The sequence below is a fragment of the Lepeophtheirus salmonis genome, chromosome 13 (genome assembly GCF_016086655.4).
Source record: "Lepeophtheirus salmonis chromosome 13, UVic_Lsal_1.4, whole genome shotgun sequence".
Taxonomy (NCBI): domain Eukaryota; kingdom Metazoa; phylum Arthropoda; class Copepoda; order Siphonostomatoida; family Caligidae; genus Lepeophtheirus; species Lepeophtheirus salmonis.
Genome location: NC_052143.2, coordinates 27,062,261 through 27,085,986, shown reverse-complemented (window position 1 = coordinate 27,085,986; position 23,726 = coordinate 27,062,261). Strand labels below are relative to the sequence as shown.

The 23,726-nt window shown below is 28.7% G+C and overlaps 1 protein-coding gene across 4 annotated transcripts in view; it reads left to right on the top strand.

The window, feature by feature from the left end:
* The window catches only part of brp (ELKS/RAB6-interacting/CAST family member bruchpilot), a 62,112-nt gene that overhangs the window by 10,774 nt on the left and 27,612 nt on the right, over window positions 1-23,726 (top strand). For 3 of the 4 annotated variants that reach the window (XM_040723350.2, XM_040723348.2, XM_040723347.2), the window contains exons 2-5: window positions 13,007-13,165; window positions 21,849-21,905; window positions 22,099-22,195; window positions 22,397-22,452. In XM_040723350.2, coding sequence (XP_040579284.1) covers window positions 13,007-13,165; window positions 21,849-21,905; window positions 22,099-22,195; window positions 22,397-22,452 — 369 coding nt within the window. The remainder of the gene's footprint in view (window positions 1-13,006; window positions 13,166-21,848; window positions 21,906-22,098; window positions 22,196-22,396; window positions 22,453-23,726) is intronic. The other variant, XM_040723349.2, reaches the window with a different exon arrangement.

The following is a 23,726-nucleotide window of genomic DNA, read 5'->3' as shown; positions in this document are numbered from 1 at the left end:
TCTAAATAGATTCAAACAATAGCAAACATATAAAGGTTTGATGCTTAAAAATTTGACGCGTCTAATTTAATCCATTTCGGAGTAATTGAGGCAAAAACAAAAAGTGTCTCTTTAATAATTATTTTGAAGAAAAAAATGCAGACTACTACAACATGTCCAAAAAATGATGGAAGGATTAAAAATATACATTTTGTAGTTAAAAAAAGTTATTTTTAGTCGGAATTAAATGAAATTTGGCTGATACAAGCATTAGGCAATATTGATTTTTTCTGATGCAATAACTTTTGATGATTGCATCATACATCAGAATAAAAGGACTCAGAAAACACCACAGGATACTAGTTTAAATTCAATATCCGAAATGGTGAGAGAACAAGGCTGTTGGCATGATAGAGGGTGGATCAAGCCAGAGAGACGTTGCTCAAAGGTTACAGATTCCTCTCAGGACCAATGAGAATTGGTGTAAGAAAAGGAAGGATGGACAAATCTTTGTAAATTAGAAGGGTCGAGGAAGGAAAAAAAAATTAGCAAAATTCCCAAACTGGTGATTTTAAAATCTTTGACTAAAAAGAGGCAATCCACAAGGAAACTTGCAGCAAGATTGACTTCAAAGGGCTATCCAATATCCAAGTCATCTGTCTACGCCCACCTGAGGCACTCTTTGAATGCTTTGCCATACAAATCTCGTCTGCACCACAAACTTTCAGGAAATCAAAGGAAGGCCCGGCTTCAATTCTGTCGTGAGCGGAAACACTGGACTGCAGATGACTGGAAATGTATCCTCTTCAGTGATGAAAGTCCATTTGAGCTATTTCATGCCCCAAATTCCCAAAAAGATAGGGTTTGGGGAAGAAATAAGGGAGATGTGGAACCCACTCTAACTGTGAAATTTCCTCTGAAAATTCAGGTTTGGGCCGTTATCAACCAAGAGGCAGTGTCAAATCTTCACCTGATTCCACGAAACCAAACTGTGACGGCCGAGTACTACGTAACAGAGATCCTCAGCAAGTCTATGATGTCAGCTTTGTCTCGTACTGAAGAAACTGGACCTCCTTTGAAGAGGAAAATGTTGTATCACACATCAAGAGCCATTTCCAGCAGGATAGTGCCCCTGCTCACCACTCCAAAAAGGCACAAAAGTGGTATTCAAACAACTTGGATTCTTTCTGGGGCAAAGGCACATGGCCTGCCAGCAGTCTTGAAGCGTCTCCCATTGAAATTTTTGAGCCTTGGTCCAGAGGGAACTCAATAAAAATGTACCAGAAACTTCAGAGGATGAATTTTTAAAAAAAAATTGACAAAACCTTGGGAAAAAATTCTCGAGATACTTTGAATAATCTGTATGAAGGGATGCCAAAACTCATAAAAAAATGTATTAAGCTTAAATGTCGTCATATTGGGAAGGAAATAAAGTTTTTCGCTAAAAAAATCATTTGTTTAGGTTATTTCATGATTTTTTTTTAAACCACCATCAATTTTTGGATATAATGTGCTTGACAAGTTACAGAGATAGAAGAAGTGTCTAAAATTACATGGAAACTATGTCTTGTATCTTTGTTAGATCGGGAACTTTTCAAACTACCCTCGTATATGATATGTATGTATTGTATATATATAGATTTTAAAATATAATAACGATTTGGTTTGTACTAACGAAATATCAAAATATGGTTATGACTCGTATTTTATTATTTAATCACTAATACCTTGTATTAAGTCTAGATTTTCTATGACAATAAATCTAATATTTTATATATGTATGTGCATAAAAAGAACAGAGAGTATGCGGTATTTTTATGGTTGAAAAAAAACCCAAAATATTATAATCAGTCTTTCCTAAGGCTGGAATGTATAAATAAAGAAACAATGGCTAAATCTCTGCTGTAGGATAAAAATGTTTTATCAGATCAAATTTCAAAAAGTTACCATTTTCATTATGTTCTGCATATCCTGAGGAACAGTAAATAAAAATATACTACTGATATTAATGTGATTTTTATCAACGTAATAATGTATTTTCTGACAAATCTTAGAAAACAAATTTCAGAAAATATTTTTTATTTATTTTATCTCAACGGAATAATTTTATAATGTCCAGGCAGGACATTTTTAATTTAAAGCAGCGAAATACCTAAACAATCAAAGCATTGCTTTATAAAAGTAAATACATTTTGCTTTGATATACTTTTTTTAAATCACATTTTTGTGTTCTACCGGGTAGTCCATTGAAATCTGATCACTTACTAAGTCAATAACTAATTTAGGTTGAGTAATTGAAATTAGTTCATATTTCGATCTATTATACCATAAACAATTAATTACAAAAAAAATCCTGAGCTCATACAAGTCAAGAAAATGACACACGAACATGATTGACAAATTTCAATTCACGCACTCCAAGCACTTGGGTGTCTTCAGAACGACCGTCTATGCCGTCAGCAAGTCCGAAAAATGGAAGAGGAAGAAGGGTTCTGTAAAAAGGGCCAAACTGAATCTGGAGGAGCAAAAGAAAACAGCCCAAACCAATCTCTTCAAGTCCATGTAGGCCCCTGCAAGAGAGAGGGTAGAGAGGGGAATTTTGACACCAGCAATGAAAGAATCTCCTCCGTTGCAAGGTTATTTTGAATGGGTCGTTTGATTTCTTTTGAATTATTTTTTGACTTTTTTTCCTCCACCCTATAGCCCTAATGCCTAGCCCCTCCACTAAAATAACACCATTTGTGTGCATATCGAGGGAAAGCCTGTTGTATCTGTCATCCAAACACCGAAGCCCTCAAAGCCACTGTCACTGGGACCCCATGACAGATGATTAAATCCCAGGCGGGTGCCGTGCCTTCTGTCTCCACCTGGAAGCCATAATTGTCACAAAAGCCCACTAAATTAATGATTCAGAGAGATCAAGCATACATCTATTTATAGTATTAATTTTGTTATAATTCTATTGTTAATTAATAAATTATTTCTTGTTGAAGTTTAATATTCAGTGTTCAGATGTTAATGGAACACCGGGAATGTATTAAATAACAATAATAAATATGGGCTTTAGTTGGTGTGCTGTCTAAGACCAGGATTTTGTTACATAGTTTTTGTAAAAAAAATTAGACGCAAACATGAAATGTTTATAAAAATCGTGTTATAAAATCACAAAAAAGTTGAAATCGTTCTAATAACCAGTAGAGTCTAAATTCACATATATTGAAACAGCAACAGATAATCTTCATCATGAATATCGTTACTTAATATTTTGCTTAAAAATTTATTTATAAGGTCACGAGGGATATGCATTTTTTATATATGTAAACATGTTCTGATGAATTACAAACATACTTTCTTTATTTCAAATTTTATCACTGACAAATCATTTACAATTTCCTTACAGTTATTTTTTATTTATCTTAATGATAGCGATAATTTTTTTGATACATACATTGTTTGGAATTTAAACAAATATTATTATACGTAACTATTTTTTTCGTCTACTCAATGATATTTTTTAAATTTGAATTTCATATAATTTTGATATGCTTATATGTTTAAATATAAACTCACTCTCCTAATACTCAATGAGCATTAAACTATTAAATTTATGAAATAACAATATTTTATTTTAAATAATATTTATAAAAAGACAATATCCTTTCAGTCCTCTTTAGAAATATAAATGTATTACTCACAAGGGACATTTACCTTAAATTTACTTTTTCATTTTTATCCCTAGACATTTCTTCAATGAGGTTTTTTCTTAAATATAACGTTATCAATATATTTGTTTCTATTTAAAAAAAAAAATAATGACTAATAGTTCATTTATTTGATAGAATAATATATATATATCGAACAAATCTAGATCTTATAGTTTATAATTTTATAAATATTTTATTTGAATTATTCTGAGAAAGGTTTGAACATTATTATTCATATTTAAAGGGAATCTTAGAATAGATTAAGGGAACAAGTCTGATTAAAGGATTTTTTTAGCAGCACTAATTCACATTTATAATCTATCAAATATAGTTTTGATGAAAATATGGTGTATTTTTTTAGGTCCCCGTTTTTTCAGAAGGTAATATGAAGAATGAATTTTCTTTTTCCAGTTGTTGTAATTATTATTTAACTTTTGAGAAGTTGACTTCATTATCTACTACATTCAGTTATATTTAAAACCTGATTGAACATGGGTGTGTGGCCATAAGACGTGGAGAATAGCCTTGATGATTTGTCGGGAAGTTATAATTGTAAATTGTTACTGATTTAATGAAACATCATGACAGCTAATCTGTTCTCCTTCAAATCATTCTTGAAATTGTAAGGGTTACCATGTTGATTTTCGTTTTCTTTTTTTTTAACATGCCCAAAATACATACGATTTTCATCATTAAGTAAACTATACTTAATGAAGAATATTGAAAAAAAAGATAGGAGGACAGCTGGTCATGAAATAAAAAGGGGAGAAGGCTCACACCCTAAGCTTTTGGCACCACCTAATTAAATCTATTCGTCTTCTCTCTTTCCGTCTCCCGTAATTGTGGGGAAAAATTGATATTCTCCTTTGTCCTATCATAATCATGTAATTACAATCTTCATAATGTAAAAAGAAGATGACAAAAAGGAGGGAGATGAACCGGTCGTTATATGAAAGGGCAGTGGGAAGTAGGTGTAATCACTTAACCAGTTTATTGTTAAAATTGAGATAATCATTCTTATTAACTTACAACTCCTGGTGTAATATAGTTCTTCAAGAGGAACTCCGAATTCTTGAAATTCTTTAAGAATTATATTTGCTGGAACATTAGATCCTCCCGCCCTGACAGAATTCTGCTTTCACCAACCTTCACCGCCTACAGAATTGCTTGGATCTTCGTAATTTAGACCTCAATATTCAATGCCCCTGGTTACTTAGACGATGTCACAATATGCAAGTCAGAGTGATTCAAGACCACATTATAAGCTCTTACAATCATAAACTCAAATATTCCAAATTTATGAAGTAAAGACGAATATGAAAAGGCGACCCCTGTCCCAATTTACACATGAATATCACAAGCACTCCTCACCACTTGCATTCAATTTATTATAAATAAGTGAAGATGTGACAATTTTATATTGTAACCATTTTTTGGTGTGAGCCAGTTAACGGGTTCCTCATAATTATTAATGGGTGCAGCTGTATTAACTTTATATTGAGTCCGAGTCTCTTTAGTCTTCTATCTACGATTTGTGTCGATCCCTTGTATTAAATGTATTTTAATTTTTAATAATATTACTTATACCTACCAAAAGTGAAACTCCATTTTATAAAACAATAATCTTTTGTTGTGTTATAATACAACAAGAACCGAATTGTTGTAGATATGATCAAGAAATACAATAAATATTATAGTTAGAGAAAGGGGTACGTAAGCTTAACAGATACAAAACTATAAATTATATAAAGCAATAATTAAGTGGTTTGTTCTATTACTAAAGTGAAAGCATACCTGCTTTCAATTTCAAAAAACTCCTTATTTATATAACCTTAGTGGTGAATAAATATATTTGGATATACAAAAGGATTATGAAGAATGGAAAATGAATCTACAATGTTTATTACATAATTATATCACGTATTGGAAGAGTTCCTTTGTTCAGTATGTATTATATCATACAACTTTTATATAATGAAAATACAAAGATTTCTATATAAAAAAATATTTCCTCAAAAATAGAAATACCACAAGGAAATATATATATTTTTTACGAAAAGACAAGAATATATACTTTACTTATTGAATTACAACCTCAATCAGGGCTATTTTAAGGGGTTTTTTTTCAAATTTTTGAACAGACATCTCCTTTTTCCAAAAACTCTAATATCAGATTACTTTTCTTTCGGAAAAAATTAGCCTTTCTTAATAAAAATTTCATGTATTTACCAAATCACGTTTTTATTTTTAGACGGCCAAAGCTTTTGAATATAAATAGTTCATATTTCATTTAATAATTTTGTTTTAGAAGTAATATAGCAATTTATTTTCAAAATGATCATTTCTTAAACAAAAAGAAGTTATTTTAATTTTTCCAAAAAATCATCATCATTTTTTTTAACAAATGCCTTTTTTTTACTCTTATAACCTAAGAAGGGGGGAGGCTAGATCAAAGTCAATTAAGATTAATCTTTATATATATAGGCTTTTAATTCACTAAATATTACCTTCATCTATTTTAATATAACAAAGTTTAACTTTATGAATGTCTGTAAGTATGAAAAACAATTAAAAGATACACTATATATAGTGCTCATCGATTTAAATCATACATCAAATCAATACCGTCCAAAAAAAGGGAGCATTTTTTTTTCAGCCGATATTAAAATAGAGAAATACCTTAATGTAGTCTATGACTCATCAAATAATGTTACCTTTTTTTAATAGTTTTATTATTATTTTTTTAGTCTTGAGGAGATAACGTCTAAGCATTAACTGAGTAGTTATGTGTGGGTATGCTTATGAAAAACGGAGAGCAACCCCAAGGACTTGTTAGGGAGTTATCTTCTATGTTATGAAAGCAAAATTTATACGCCCAATAACTCTAGGTAACGCAGGGCACTACCTCTAGTTTTTCTATAAAGTGTATTTACACAAATTTTAACCAAATATAATATGTATAACAAAATACTGAATATAAATTATTTAGAATTAAGTAAGTTTCATGCTTTTTGATAATTAATTTAAAAAATTCATGAAACGATGGACCAAAAAAATTGATTTATTTTATTTTATTATTATCTTACAAAGTACATATTCTCATTATTTTATGTAGTACAATAAAATATGTACAGAGATTTTTGCTAAGTTAATGGAAGTAATAGAAAAATTCATCTCAACATTATGGTGATATAATTCAAACTTCAATACTTGACATAATCTTTATTGATAAATACAAGCATAGTAATCCCAAAAATAACATATTGGATAGGATCATTATCAAATATTGGTTTATGACATGTGGATTTAATTATTATACAATAAAGGTTAATTTATTGCTTAATATCAATAAAAATTTATTATTATTTTATGCAACACTTTGCGGAAAGTGGTAAAATGATATTTTCTAATTATTATTTTTTATAGGTAGTTGTTTCTAAAATCCTGTTTGCCTTTTAATCCATTTTATACTGTTGATAAAATAATTGCTTTAATTCATTAGTTTTATAAACTCAACAAAAAAGACTAATGTTATGTTGGTTCTGATTTATTTGGTCCAATCTTATGATCAGCCCCAAAGGTTTTTTCAATAACAGCTGATTAAAAAAGAAGAAATAAATTTGAGTAATGTCATCAACAACCGAGCTTTATTCAAGGATATAAAATGATTTGATCCAAAATACAATTACATTTTATTGAATTTGAGTATGCCATTTTAAATAAGGAAAAATTATCTCGAATTTGACTTTTATTTCATCATTAGAATATACTTTTTTAGTAGAATTAATTTTTGTTGTCTCTTTTAAAAGTTTAATATAAATAATGTTCTTTGAGGAACCAAGGAAAAAAAACATTATAAGTATTTAGGATTGACATTCAGGACTAAACCGGATTAGAGCAAAACTAGAAGTATTTCATTCTTAAATAAAGAATCACACAACACTAACTAAGACAATTTATCTTTCTGTTTTTGGGCTCTCCTCTGTTTACAACATGATATTAATAAAAAGGAAATAATAATAATATTTTTTTTTTTTTCAATATTTATAAATATCTATAAAACAATTATAGGGACGTGTGGTTTTTAATATTTTATGTTTCGCCCTCAAGCATGAAAGTGAAAAATGGAAGCCTTTCAAGGTTATAATCCTTTATTGTGCAAAAGGCATAAATTGTATGATGAAGAAGTTATAAAAAAACACAAAAAATGGAAAATAATGGAATTATTATTAGGTGTAATCTTAAATACATTAAAATAGTTATAAAGCCTTAGTAGTATTAGACTAATTCTACTTTGACATCTTTGTATTTTTTACAGAACCTTTGTTCATTAAAAATTAAAAGTAGGCAAAGTGTATAAGAGTTCTATTAAATAGGAGTTGAGCTAAAAACCAGCAAAGTTTCATTCAATTTTACATACAGTTCTTATACAACCATTTGATTGTACTACACAATCAGATACAAAAAAATATTACTTATACTATTTTTTAATCCTTTTGAGGCACTGTGCGGCTTAAGAAAGGCCACAAGGATAAAATATTGACTTAACAACAATTTTGTAATTTTTAACTTTAAAGTATTAAGTAAATTTATTTTTATCTTAGGGTTTTAAATCTTAAGCATTTTCGTTAGGTAAAACAATTGAAACCAAAAGTAAACGTTACCTCCTGGCAACTTGAAGGATGCATAAGATGATAATAGCTTAGATATCATGACGTTTCATTAACTCAGCTGAGAGCAGCTGTAAGATAAAGGAAATAAACTCAAATCTCACTCTACATCAAACAAGAACATAGGTTGGAAGGGTTTTGTTTACAATCCTTAATTCTATTGTCTGACTATGAGCAAGATCTGAGATGAGCATTCTCAGTACCGCCATTCAGGACTAAGTTGGGTCCTATGCCTGAAGTACTGTACTGAAGTCATTCAAAAATGACTTATTTTAAGGGTAAAACTTCTTAAGTCTCTCTGAAGTGATTTTGAGCAATTTGTTGTCTAAATAATTGTCTATTGGTATTATTTTAAGTTTTATTTAACGAAAAAATTGCTTACATTATTATAAAAATTCATTATACTCTTCTATTGAATAATCAATCTTTTGTTTTTCAAAATTATTGTGTAAAAAAAAATTTTTTTTTTCTCTTTATATATATTCAATCTCAGTGATAATGTCTGTTTGGAAATTACCCTAAATTTTTATTAAATAGATTTCAGAAAGAAGAAAAAAATATCACACAAAGAAGAGTTTAACTTTTCATAAAAGTCTGTTAGTTTGGCATTTATATTTCCCCAAGGTAAATTTTTTCTTTAGAATGATTTTTTGTACGGTACCTTATATACAGAGTTGTACACAATATATATTCTAGTAAGCAGGGGTGGTTTTCTAATCTGAGAAATCTGAAAAAGCTTTTTAACTTTTCAATGCTGTTGTCATTATTATTAATTTTTTTAAGAGAGAACATTTAATTATAAAGTAATAACTATTGGGTGTGATCATGAAAGACAGAGAGTAACGATGTGTGTTTGTACGGGAGTTATAAGTGTAAGTCCCTATTGGACTCAGAGTAGAATTGAGGATCGATATCGGAGTAATTCCAACCTATATTCCCAAGCTATATACGGAGTGGGATTTGTTTTTATTTTCTTAGCCTCAAGACTGCTTGAAGATGATATAATACAACGTCATAACAGCTAATCTGTTCTCTTCCCCAACATTCCCCAAATTGTTAGGATTACCACGTTCATTTTCTGTTTGTTTTTTTTAAACACCGGCAGAATATGTTTTATGCATCATTGCTTATATTCAAAACAAGTATCACGTATGTCAATACCCATTTGGCGTTATCGACATGAAAAAAATCTTTTTTAAACAGGAGGAAAGCAAAAAAGTAGATTATGTTTAAGAAATAGTTTTTACTAACTACATATAAAATTTTGATCTGATCTATTAAATTTTGAATTAATCTATTAAATAATATAAAATTGAGTTAAAATTATGTTATATTTTTAGAAATCATTTTGAATGCTAGCCTACATTTCATTTAGGACAAACAAACTTTGTTTAATTTGTCCAGCTTGACGCCTTTTTCCACTATTTTCATCGTGCTGCATGAGATGATATTTCTCTTCAAATTGTATCAAATTTTTTAAATAGCGAGGAGTTGTCAATTTAAATGACTTAAATCAATATTAAACAAATAATCGATTTCTTCTTTTCTAATTTAAAATGAAAATACAATTAAATGGAGTTTTTTACTTTACATTTTGAAAGAAAGTTAGTGCTTAGGCCTCTGTTCTAATTAGGATAATAAATCAAAAAGTGAGATAAACGATAAAAAATTTTGCAATGGGTTTTATGTCTAAATAACCAAAGTACTATACGCAATATATTAAGCCCCCTATAAAGTTATTTGTTTTAAAGTATTGCTGTATATCAAATAGCGTGCAGATTTATTTGCCTATATGCATTTAAAAAAATCTATTCTTTTTGAAATGTGTTTTTCAATGTAAAAAAAATCCTCATAATATCATTATATTAGTAACATATATATTATAGTTATTCTTGGCAGAAAAAATAAGAAGTAATTATGGGTTTTATTAGTATTACCTCTGGGGTTGTTTTTTTTTTGACAGTATTCTACCACAAGGAATGTATTTTAGCCAAGCTGGAGTAATGTACTATCTTAAGTTGATGTTATTATTTAAATATTCAATAATTATATTTATTTTACATGTAAAAAATAAATGTCATGCTTTACTTAAGGGACAAAAAACAGCGGTATTATTTTATAGTTAACAGTCATATTAGGAGAAAGCTAAACTTTTGAAATTCTGTTTATTTATATGAAAATAGTTATTTATTATTAACAGCTTTATTTCGTTTTTTATGTATTATTTTTAGAAAAAAAAACTCTATTTATAAACATTTTTCAATATGCCTTAAACTTTATAAATCATAATTTTTAATGAGAAAAACATTTTTGAACAATGTACTCCTAATATTTTGACAAAAAATAAAATTATTTAATATATATAAATTATATAATAAATTTATCAAACTTAACTGGCAATAAAAGGAATATCACAAATGGGTATTAAAAATTGTATGTATATCATTTTTCTTGTGGGCTTTGTATTTTCCCACTTTTGGTCTATTTCGTTGTTGTTGTTTCAACTAGTGTGTGACACATTACCCTCCAGCTACTCCTTGGTTTCAAACACTAATATATTAGTGTTTGAAACCAATTGATTAATTCCCTTTAACTCTTCAATTAACCAAAAATAATAATGTTTTTACAATAAAAAACGATAAAGAATTTAAGCAAATACTTTTGTATCAGAAGAGAAAATTAATAATGCTCTAAATAGAGAAAATGAACCATACTCGTAGCTAAGGATTGCGAGTCCTCACGACCATCAAAGAGTAGTCGATAATACATACAGCACTAATATGTAGCTTTGTCGTGAAAGTGAACTTCAGTAGGTTAACATCCTTTTTTATGTATTTAGTAAACTGAGTATAAACGTTACCCCAAATATTAAACGAATTTGATTCCATGATTCTCAGTCTACATAAACTCAAAATGACACTATTTAAATTTGTAATGTATTCTTAACTATTTTATATATTTCGAAAATTGTAAATATTCTATTATATATGTTAAAAATACTTTCATTAATTTAAGACATGGAGAACAAAATAATTTTCAACAACATTAATTTCTAGTATAAACAATATATAATTTCTTATTATTATACTTTCATTTTTGATAACAACTTTTACTAAATATTTATTACTTTTAAGAAATTTTAAGTATCAAAAAATATACCCATTAATTTTGATGAAGTTGATATGGTATATGGAATAACAGATGATATTCAATTTTTTAACAACTTGTATACCTTAAGTTGAAAAAATGAAAACGGAAAAAATTCAAAAGTACAATTTTAAAACAATTAATTAAAAAATTTATGAAACCTCGACTAAAAATTTCAAAATTTACGTATAATTCGTAGAAAATACATTTTAATGCAAAAAAAAGTTACATTTATTCAGAAAGAATTCTCAAGATCATAGAAAAAGTTTCCAGGGATTAAATATTTTTTAAACAAATTTGAAGCAATTTAGTCGCATTTAAGGTTTAGAAAATAGGGTTAAGGACTATTGTCGAAACTAAATAGAAATTGAAAAGTCTCAACTTACCTCATATGTTATTTAGTTCTGCTTTCCTTTATTTCTATTCTGAATATTTCTAAATATTATTGATACAAATATTATCATTTTACATATCTTCTCTGTTTTTACTCATTTCTATAATGATCATATTCCTGTTCAATTTTTATACTAAAGTAATTAAATTTTGATGAATTTGAGGGAAAACTTTGTAAATACTTACAAAAATAATTGATGCAACTAAAGAAACAGTCAATAAACGATATTATAAAAATAGAAGCATTAAATAAATGAAAAAAAAAGAATCACTATTATATCTTCGAACCCAATGTATATTACTTCTGACGCCGATAGTGGTTATTGTTACTGTTGGTATTAAAGCAATACCAAATATTTAACGATTTTAGAATATAATTTTCTTTCTCGTAGAAACATAAATGATAAGTTGAAGGGTGGCTTCCATTCTTTACTAAACATTTTATAGGTCGAGCGACAACTTTTCAATTTGTTTATTAATATAGGCTTCCAAAAAGTACCATATACACTTAAATATCACAAGAGCACAATATCCATATTAAAATAATTCTTTTACAGGACTTAAGTTATAACCCTGTATATTTGAGTATAAAAATCTTTAACCAATTTCTTCACAATTTTATTAATGTTTATTGAGTCCAAAGTTTACCTACGTTCTTTGAGTCATTTTGTTTCTCTGTAATACATTACTAAGAAATAGCCAATAAATTATTTTGAATGTAATTTAGAATTGCTCAAACCTACTTACATTTATGTTCATGAACCATATACACATGTATGTACATACAAAAAATATATACATACTCTAGCTAAATTAATAAAAAAAAATAGTGATATAAGTATATACTTAATTACATTGTGAGAAGGCATCTAAAATTATTTAAAAAATATATATAACTTGTATTTGTGTTATTTCTTTCCCAAATTAACTTCTTTTTTTTTACTATATTGTAATTTAATACATGTTTTATAATCTTGTTGGTCTCCAAACTAATATTTTTATCTATGTGATGTTTGGTGGAATAATATGTATATATAATATGTAATTGTAATGTTTACACACTGTTTTTTCATAGATTCAATAGAATAAATAATTATGTAATTATCATTTTAGAAACAAGCCATGTTGGTTCGTCAATTGGAAGAAGAGGTTGTTAAAGCTCGAACAGTTGCCAAAGAAGGAAATCCTGAGTTTAAATCACATATGGAGGCTGTTCAAATAGAGAATGAACATCTTTCTCGCGAAGTGGCAATCTTGAAAGAAACTGCAAAGGTAAATAATAAAACATATTTTAAACGACTCTTAAAACGTACTAAATTACATGTTTTTATTCACCATAATCTAAATTATATTGGTAGAGATATACTAACGCATCATCCAAAAAGGGAGTTGAATTAATTATAAGTACATAAATAAATTAATTTGCCTGTCAAACATTCAAACATAATATAACGTAGCATATTTATATACAGAGTGGGGACCCAAAACTTCCAGAAGCATTTAATTACGGTTTGTCCCCAGTAATTTTTTATTATGGGGTTTCATTACGTAACAAAAAAAAAAGTAAAACCAAAGGTAAACAAGTTTAGGTTTTATGTCATGTCTCTAAGTGAACAAAATGTCAGATTACAACAAAAATGCAGCGTTTGTGCAATCGCCTTTGCACAGGGGTTTGTGCAAAAAAGGCTCCAGAGACCTTTGGTATATTCATTTGAACTGCCAATCCCATCAATAAGATTATTACAGCCCCATAGAGCCCAGAAGAACAAAATTTTATGTAGGAACAATATGGCGGACTTCTAGTCTGCCTTCATGTGGCCTTCTTCAAGTCCTCACATCAACCTCCTGGACTTTGTAGTTTGGGGTGTCTTAGATAAGAATGTCTGCCGTACCTTTCATTCAAATTTGGCATCGTATTAAGTTGCAATCAAAACAATGTGATACGTCGTGGTCACGACTTCAACGTATGCCTAGATGTTCGTCGGTGTTTTGAGGCTGTTATTGATTGTGAAAGAGAACATATTGAATAAAGAATAATGCTAAATAAATTATTCAAATATATCCCAAACTTTTTTTTTTTTTGAGTTGTACATACTTTCTTAATTTAATAAAATTACATTTTTTGTAATTTAGTTATGTTACTCCATGTTTTGGTTGTCCATTCTGTATATTTTAAAAGTAGCCTATTTTATACTTTACAAGTCATAGATAAATAATATTTTAAAGAGTTGATTTATTGAATTGACTTTATTCTTGACAAACAATCTTTAATCCATATAGATTTAATAAATATTATTTCTCATAAGTGTACATAATATGTAATCGAAGGGATTTAAGATCAATGGGACAAATGATGCTCTTTAAAAAATTATGTGGGCCAAAAATGAATGAACTTGATTAATTCATTTTTATATATAATTTTTTTTATATTCCCTATATGTATATAGGCCTCTTTAAAAATATTACGATAGTCATAAATATTCGAAAAATGTTTCTATTAAGTATTTATGTATTTATACAAACTCCTTCCTTAGTGTATCTCTTGAAATCCCTAAAGAAATAGCACGAGTTATTTTCATGTAACTAACGCATGTATGAAAACCTTTAGACTGTATGTACAATAAGCTTAAATATGTATGTATTTAAGAACAATAATAAAATCCATTCTTATTTAAATATAAATTATTTTATACCTATAAAAAAGCATACACCAATTTATTTATGTTTAAATCCTATTTTGATAACCTGTATTTAATACAATTGTAATTCATTGATACAACATTTTTATTGTTGCATTCCTATTCTCTAACTATATTCTCCATAGAGAAAAAGATATCCATAATAGAATCAGGACTTATTTTTCCACTTTGGACTTCTTTTCAACTGTTTCTTCATTAATAAGAGTTATATCAAATACATATATTATCCGCAAGTTGTTGTGCCAGTCGGTACATAGCTTGTTGTTTTAAAAATGGCACATGTAGAGAAGAATTTTGACCGTGTCCTCCATGTGAGAAACATACGTACATGTTATTTTTTATTAAATAATAAATTCATTCAGGGAGTTGTATTATTTTGCCACAAGACGGCGCAACCCTCTGTCGATTTGTTTGCATACGAATGTAAGTAAACAACTTTCATGCCTCATTGAATTAATGTTATTCGGATAATGTAGTGGTACTACTATCGGGGTACAGCGTGTACGAAAGGTTCATTATGCTCTTTTCACCCCCTCTTATAATTCTCTCTAGGCAAGTTCATCGTGAGAAGAATTAATCCCGAAGCAAGTTCACCTCAAGGCAAGCTCATTTCTAAGAAAATGCATCCCCAACATTACTTAAATGGCTTTGCATAAACACTTGTCCGACCGTCCTTTTTGTTCTGTCGGACAGGCTCATACAGCTTATATGCTATCCAAAGGGACAAAGCGTTCTAATTTATGGAAACTAAGTTTGTTTTGAAATATGACACAGTTGTATTATCGTGTAATCATTGGTTTTGTTTTATTTTAACAAATTTATTTTGACAACCAGTATTGCCTTCTTGCTAATTTTGCACATGCGTAAATTACACCCTTTCTAACTATAGGACAGATCAGAAAAATTATAACTTGTCCTCTAGGATAAATTAGGGAAATTATTTATATAAGCGCCCTGACATGTATTTGAAATATATAGCCCCTCTGAACATTCTTTTAAAATGCAGTAAGTGAGCGGGGATAAAAAAACGAAAAGTAAGACGTTGAAATTAAGTACATTTTATCTACTAATATAATCATCACTACTTGTGACGATTGTCTCAAATTATCTAAACTTTTGTTTCACATTTATAAAATACATTTTTGAAATTATTTAGACTTAAGTATCTTGTTTACGAATGCTCGGCCTTCTTTGCAAGTAAATTCAATATATTGGGGAAATGAGATGTTGGAATGGGCTTAACTTATTTGTTGTAAGTATAGTCGATTTGCTCATGATGAAAAATTAAAATAATGAGGAGTTAGATAAATAGTATAAATATATAAAGAGGAAAATGAGCGCAGTTGGTGTGTAAAAATTAACATGCACAATGTGCTTATTTTCCCTTCCTCTAAGAATGATACAAAAACATGTTTTTTCATTGCAATGAACTTGCTTTAGGATAAGTTTATCTTGCAGATGTACTTGCCTTGGGGTGAAAAGAGGGAGGAAACTTTTTGTTAATGAAATTAGAAAAGTGAATTTTCTTGTAATCAGCGTACACAAGCCTTTAAAACCCTACTATACTAAATTTACATTGAAAATAGTTTTTGCTGTGTTATTGTGTCATAAATAAATTGAAACAGTAAAAAAAGGAATCTTTTAAATTTAGAATAAGAAAAAATATACCTTATAAAATTTTTAAACCCGTCCCCCCATCAAACGAAAATCATGCAGATGCCCCTAAAAGTGTATTAGAATTACCCTTAACAACATTGGTTCGCCAATCTTATTCAAAATACCAATAGATTGAAAAAAAAACTCAAGCTTTCTAAACAGCATATCTTACCAATACAAAAAAAAATTAACTATGTTTTGTTGTAAGCTGACGATTTTGTTCCTTTTTTAAACCTTTATCACTGTTTCAAATGTTGATTGGTTTGATTTGAATTTGCCCTTGTTCAAAGTAAAGAAGTGATCTCTGTAAATTCCATGTTGTTCTGTTTTAACAAAAAAAAAGTAATTATTTATTTCAAATTAATATGATTTCTAGAAAAATAATCATTAGAAAAAAATACAAATTTACTTTGCCATTGTAGTCTTGAGTGTATTTCGTTCTGTTTTCTATAATCTGTTTAAAACGAATACTTTTATTTGAAAGACATAGCAGAAATAATAATATACTCACATAGGTACGAAGGTGGTCCCAGAAGTACCCGACAGAACAAAAAAAAATTGTTAATAAAAGATTTATTTTTAACATAATCTCCTATATAGTTCCTTTTTTCAAATATCGAATTGTGTAGAAACATTCTTAAAAATAATCTTTTAGCTATGTGAAACTTTGCTATACAATCAATTGAAACTTTTTCAGTATTCTTTTTTTGGTGGAGTGTGAGCAAACGCAGCAACTATATCGCAAACAGCTGTATCATGCTTAAACCTTCAATAATAAGCAATTTACCACACTTTTTGAAATCCCTAGAATATATCCTAGCTCGTACACTTACAGTGGATGATCCACCAGTGCTGCTTTTCTTCACAGTTTGTCACAAAGTTGTCCGCACATTTGGTAGACGCCTCCATGCGCATCTTGGTAGATCTTACGGCTTTGTTTAATCTCAACTAGCTAAAATTTTAATTTTTTAAGTAAAGGAGGAGACTCACCCAATGTAGTATCCAATTCATCTTTTATATTGGTTGGTCTGAGGCCTTTCAAATAAAAGTATTATATAACATAATGGTTATCAATTTTTCCCATTTTTACTAATTCACAGAAAACGATCACTGTTCTGATGGCTGCCAAACAAATACTGAACAACGTGGTGTATTTCAACTTGAAATATATCTTTCATAGATTATATTGATTTTCTTAAACAACTACCGACATCTCTTAGTTAGGGCAAATACTTATCGGAGAACCCTCGTATATAGATGTTATTCTTTATAAAACATGATGGTAGAGCAAAACCATGTACCATATTCTTTTTTTCTCTTGAAAAATGACAATCAATTCTATCAGATTATTGGAGTGGATTTCAATTTTAGACATACATATTGAAAGTAAATATACATATAAATACAAACTAAAGTTTGTGTTTAGATGCAGATAAAACTTTTATTAAAGTAGAGTTGTATTCTATTTTAATAGCTAATTCAAAAATAAGAATTCAATATATACATATATATATTTATGAAAGAAAGTTATAATATGTTTTGCTCATCTGTTTTTCTTACATGAGGTACACCTACCTATAAGGTATAAAACATGGTATTCAAGGTCATATATAACATATATACATTTATGGAGCTTGATTTTTTTTTTTTTTTTGTAGTTATAAAAATCTACATTTTCACAAAAGAAGAAAAACCGAATAAGTTGACATGAATTTTTTTTATGCTTCAAGGAATTTCAAAGCCATAAAGACAACATAAAGATTTTTTATTCCTTTACATACATAAATATTTATAGTATATATCTACAATGTACATATGACTTGTTCAATATTACTGTTTATAGAATGTTATGTTTCCATATTTTTTCCATGCTTTTGAGTATCAAGTCTAGGCATACTGGTTTTTTTTTTTTTTGGTTTAGAGTTTTCAGAAACGGTGTTTCATGTTACCATATAGAGTGACCAGATTTTTGGGAGAAAATTTTTTTACCGAATGACATTTCACAGAAGGAACATTTGCAAAACGGCCATTTCGCCAAAGGTTCATTTGGGACATTTGGCCAAAAATGATATCCAATATATAATTGTATATTTGAATTCAATTTAATAACAGAGAAGTGATCAGCACTTTCTACAATCGAATTTCTGTCATGTTAGTTTATTATTTAATTTATTTAAACTACTACAATGGCTAAAATTCGAACTACATTTGAACCGCAACCTAATGTGTTGTGTTTATATAATGATAATTAAATAATAAAATTAATAATAAAAAATTCTGCAAAAGAACACTAATAATTTATATAATAGAACATTTTTAGAATATGAACAATACGTATTTGTCATACTACACTTTTAAATTAAATTAAAATATACAATTGCATGTATGTATAACTTATCATTTTTTGGCCAAATTTCCCGAATGGACATTCGGTGAAATGTAGGTCGGGCAAATTTACATTTTGGCAGAATGTACATTTGACAAATTGTCCTTTGGGCAAATTGTACATCGGCAAAATGTCCTTCAGTAAAAAAAAAAAAAAACACTCGCCCAATTGTCCTTTAACCGCCTTAAAGATGTGAAAATTTTTCACGAAGAAACGTAATTAACTTAAATTTACTTTGTTTATAAGACTGATCTACCATCGATGAACTACCAAGTATCAAATTGTACTAAAAACCATTTTCTTGAAAAAAATTTGTTATAGAATGACCCATATATACATTGTGCACAAACAAAAAGGTCAAACTTCTCCCAAGAAACCTTGAGAAAAACATAATTTGAGAAAATTAAGTCTGACAACTCTAATACTTGGTTTAATTAATTAACCAGACTATAAACTATATTTTATATTCAAAATGTGATCCTCCATCAGCAATTATAGTCTCATCACGAGGCCGGAAGGTCATGCAGACATTGAGAACATCCTCCTCTGTCATGTTGGTTCACTCACTCATCACAGCAGCTTTGAAGTTTTTTACATTCCTGTATAGAAGCTTCACGAAGCAGCATATTACATTGTCCAATATTGAACAATCTGCTAAGGATGGAGGGCATACTCATGTTGTCCATAAATCTTGGAGATTCTCCACTAGCCACGTTTGGGAGTCCTTGCTCTTGCAGGTAGGTGCACCATCCTGTTGGCACACATAGAAGACCCCAGTATAATTGGCAGAAATCCAGGGTCTCCACAGTCTATGCAATCCTCTTTTTAATCACTTGGTCAAGATCAACTATTCTTTGTTTTTGCCATCCTCCATCATTGTCCTTGGTTCAATTTTCAAAAAAATTGTTTTGAAATTTCGACCAATTTTTTTCTATAAAACAACCGGGTGTCAGATTACCTAGACTTTTTGGAGCATAACAATTTTTCACTGTATTATTTATGTATAGGAGGATATGTATGTACAAAACGTCCAAAGATAAAGATTAGTTGTGTCGTTCATACAGTACTTACATCAGCTACAAAATAAAAATCTTATTTCATAAATTGAAAGTTCAGTGTAATTTTATTTAAATCGTTAAACATTTAACTATAACCGAGTCAGAGTAAAAAAAAAGAAATACATTCTAAATGTGTTAAATACTTCAGTATACATCAGTATAAAATTGTGCATGTTACTTGTAAATATGATACTATTTCTTATAACAAGATATATATGCAATGTAAATGAAAAAATTATGAACATTATAATGTGACCTTTCTACATATACTTTATGACTGATATAAAATATCATTATTTTAAATACCCTACAGAGTATGAATATAAAATTACGTTTAAAAGTATGATGTCAAAATGTTTTTTTAATGGTTAACTATTTTTTAGGCAATGTCTAATGTCTTTTCTATAGGAAAAAGACGGATAAATTTCTCAAAGATCTTTGTATAGTAATAATTCACTACAATATTTCAACTTTTTTTTTCCCCCTTTGATTATGATGGGTTTCTTTTGATTGGTTTTACGTCTAGAAATATGAATATGGCCTTTTTAATCCAAAATAACCGGTTTTCTGGTCTACATCGTACTTTTTGAAAGTTATTTTTTGGATATCTTCATGACTTAGTGTTATTTTTCTGTTTAAAAGATCCAAACAAAATAAAAAGGTTTAAAATATATTTTGTAGGTACATGTTAATAGATTTTTTTTTAAATAATATTTATTTCTCTTTCTGAATTGGAGAAAATACCTTGTAAGTACAACAAAATGATGAAAATGAACCCTTTCTTTAAAAGTCTAATATGTTTCTCATTTTTAATCACAATCATATAAACCATATTTTGTCGGTGAGGGAAGATTTAAAACTTCATAATAATGAAAAAAAAAACGCCTTCAAAAGTCATGTTAAAAAAATTTATTAGATTTGTTTCTTGAATAAATATTTTTGTATATTTATTGAAAATGTATGAAATTTTGCTCTGTGTAGTTCATAAAAGAAGAAATTTTTGGGTATACAGCTTATTTACATATTAATTGATGTAAAAACAATCAGAAACACACCATGTCAATCAAAAAGCAAAAAATTGTTGACTAGTGAAATGTTATTTGACGACTTTTTCCTGATAATTTTGTAATTCATTTAAAATATAGAAAAGTTTAACTACTTCCTAATGTCTCTATTTTTGATATATTTATTTTGTGAAAATAAGTATTAAGTTAATAAATAAGTTAACTATGCTATAATTTATTCCAAAGAACGGACATTTTGCATGGTTATAAGTGTATTTCAAAGCCAATGCTCTAATATATATCCCAGTAAAATAACACAAGATAAATTATATTTTCTGCTCAGCATTAAGATGGATCTTACTTTATCGACTAGAACTGGAGAGCACTACTGTTTCTCATAAGCTGAGGATTATTTATATTCATTGAAAACATATAGGGACTAGCACAGATAGATAGAAAGAGACCACAGTAATTGTATTTATAGCACTGTAGGGAAGAACTGAGTGATAAATAATATATAATCTAAAAAAAAGATATTAATTATCTTACCAAAAGAACATTTTCAACTAAAAGTAAGTAAGAAAAAATAAGAAAAATTTCCAGAGATGAAGTGTAAAAAGTTTTATGAAAGCTACATTCATTATATGGCCGAATACAATAGACCTTGCTATAAGAATATTTGTTAAAAGTTCTTTAAACAGTTGATATTGAAGGATAATTCCTTATGAAAGTTATTGCAAGTGTTATTACATGTTACCATTAATAAGTTATACAAATTAATACATACATCTAAAAATACGTTGCTTATTATATTTTAAAGCATAAATGAAGAACAAAATTCTTTGTCTTTACGGGGCGATCATAAAATTACAAATTTAAACAATACAAAATACTTTTCTATCAAATCTTGAAGGAGCGCTTTTAAATATGTTGTAGAAATGACTTTTTAACATAGAGTCATGAATCAAAAAGGATTCTGTGACTCTGTTTTTCTGGGTCTTTTATATATCTATATATACATATAAGTATATAGATATATGTATATTTGATCCTCCTGACTAACTTCCTGGAATAAATAACTGTTTGTGATGTTAATGAATCTTACATTTTACAAAATACAATGTTTGTAATGGATAATTAATTTATTTACAGGTAAATCCTACCTATTCGATGGGAACTAAATATGCCCATCATAAGGTTTTAATACAGGTAGTTATACATATTTTGAATAAGGCAATCTTAAAAGCTCTTTTTTTTAATGTTCCTAGAAATGAATTTTTAATGGAAATCTTTCATTTCTTTGCTTGTTTGTTTATTTGTCTTGTTAAAGGAATGTCTTTATAAACTTAAGAAGAAAATCAACACATATGTAGAATATTCTACTTATTTTTTATGTTTTTAGGAATTGGAAATGCGCATTGAGACTCAAAAACAAACTCTACAAGCTCGTGACGAGAGTATAAAGAAGCTATTAGAAATGCTTCAGTGTAAAGGTGACGGTATGTAATCAAACATTTCATAATTTATATTTAATAAACACTATTTTTTTAATAAGAAGTGTGTTTTTGAAGGATTTAAATATCAAATAAACACTAATTTACAATTTAATAATGAAATCGAATATGAATGAATTTGTATATTTTTCTAAAATACAATCTATTAAAACTATGGTAATATGCAATAAATGTTTTACTTTTTAGGGAAAGAAGAAGAAGCAAGAGTTCACCAACATATGCACTTAGTTGCTCAAAGACAGGTAAAATGACTTTAATCTTTTCATATGATACTTTTTTTTCTTCAGAGTATTTTTAATGGTAAAATTTTTAAATATTCCCTTAAACATCGTACAAGTACTTTTAAAGTTACTGAATGACATATTTAGATAAATTACTTTAAGGAAATTTGAAAGGCTAAAATGGCATACACAGAAAATCGGCCAATGCATTTTATTTATGTTAGATTTACATAAATAACAAACATTTTTTTTTAATTATTCAAAACATTATCAGTTAGCAGACAAGACACAGCATCCACTTTCTTATCCTTTGGATAAACAGCCTGCTACTCAGTGTTGCACTTATTGTCCTTTCCACAGAAAATAGGCAGCATCTTCTTTACATCACTGGCAATGATGGACAAAACCATCACTTGCTGTGGGTTTTTAGAGGTCTGATCCCCTCGACGCCCATCTTCCCCAGTGTCAGCCACATATCATTCCGTCTCTTGTGAAACTAATCCACTGCAAAGATCTTCTTGCCGGAAAATCTCTTCATAGTGAAAACAGTGTGAAGTATCATCCAGGTCAATAAATTATAACATCTGGCAAATCTCCGTTCTTTCGTAACTTCCGTGAGCATCTGTTTTTTTCTTCTGAACAAGTTCTTAAGCTCCGATGCAGTAACAACTCTCATGATGATATTATGGTTGACTTTGAGCTCAAGTACATCGGCTCACATTGACTTTGTTGGGTCTACCGTGATTCTCTTCAAAAACTCCTTTCTGATCCTAACTTCCTTTCGAGGCTTTCTCTGTTCCTTTTTCGCTTTATCACAAGTTCGAGAGTGCTTATACTGACGCCAATAAGAGCTGATATATACTTTTACTTCAGCCAGGCGTCCAGGAATTTTGACACCTGTTTCCATTTCCCCTTTTGTTTTTCTATTTCGTTTTAATATTTTTTCTGTTTGTTTATATAGATAAGGAAATAACATAGATACAACTCTTATTCGAAGCAAAAACTTCATTTTTATATTAAAAACGGTGGTATTTCAGCAAATAAGGACCCTTCAATGTTGATCGTCCACCCAGTAGATAGATATATACTTTTATTTAATGAAAAATAATGTTATTATAAGAAAAAAATCCATCACTTATAGTGGAAATGACAAATTTATTGGTTATATTGATATATTGATTGAAATCATAGTCGACTGAAAGGCTCTCTTTTTAAGCTTGAGGGCATTTATTTTTCAATTTGTTTCCTTAACCAAATAAACTAAGTTCTAATATGTCTTTAACATTACTACATCA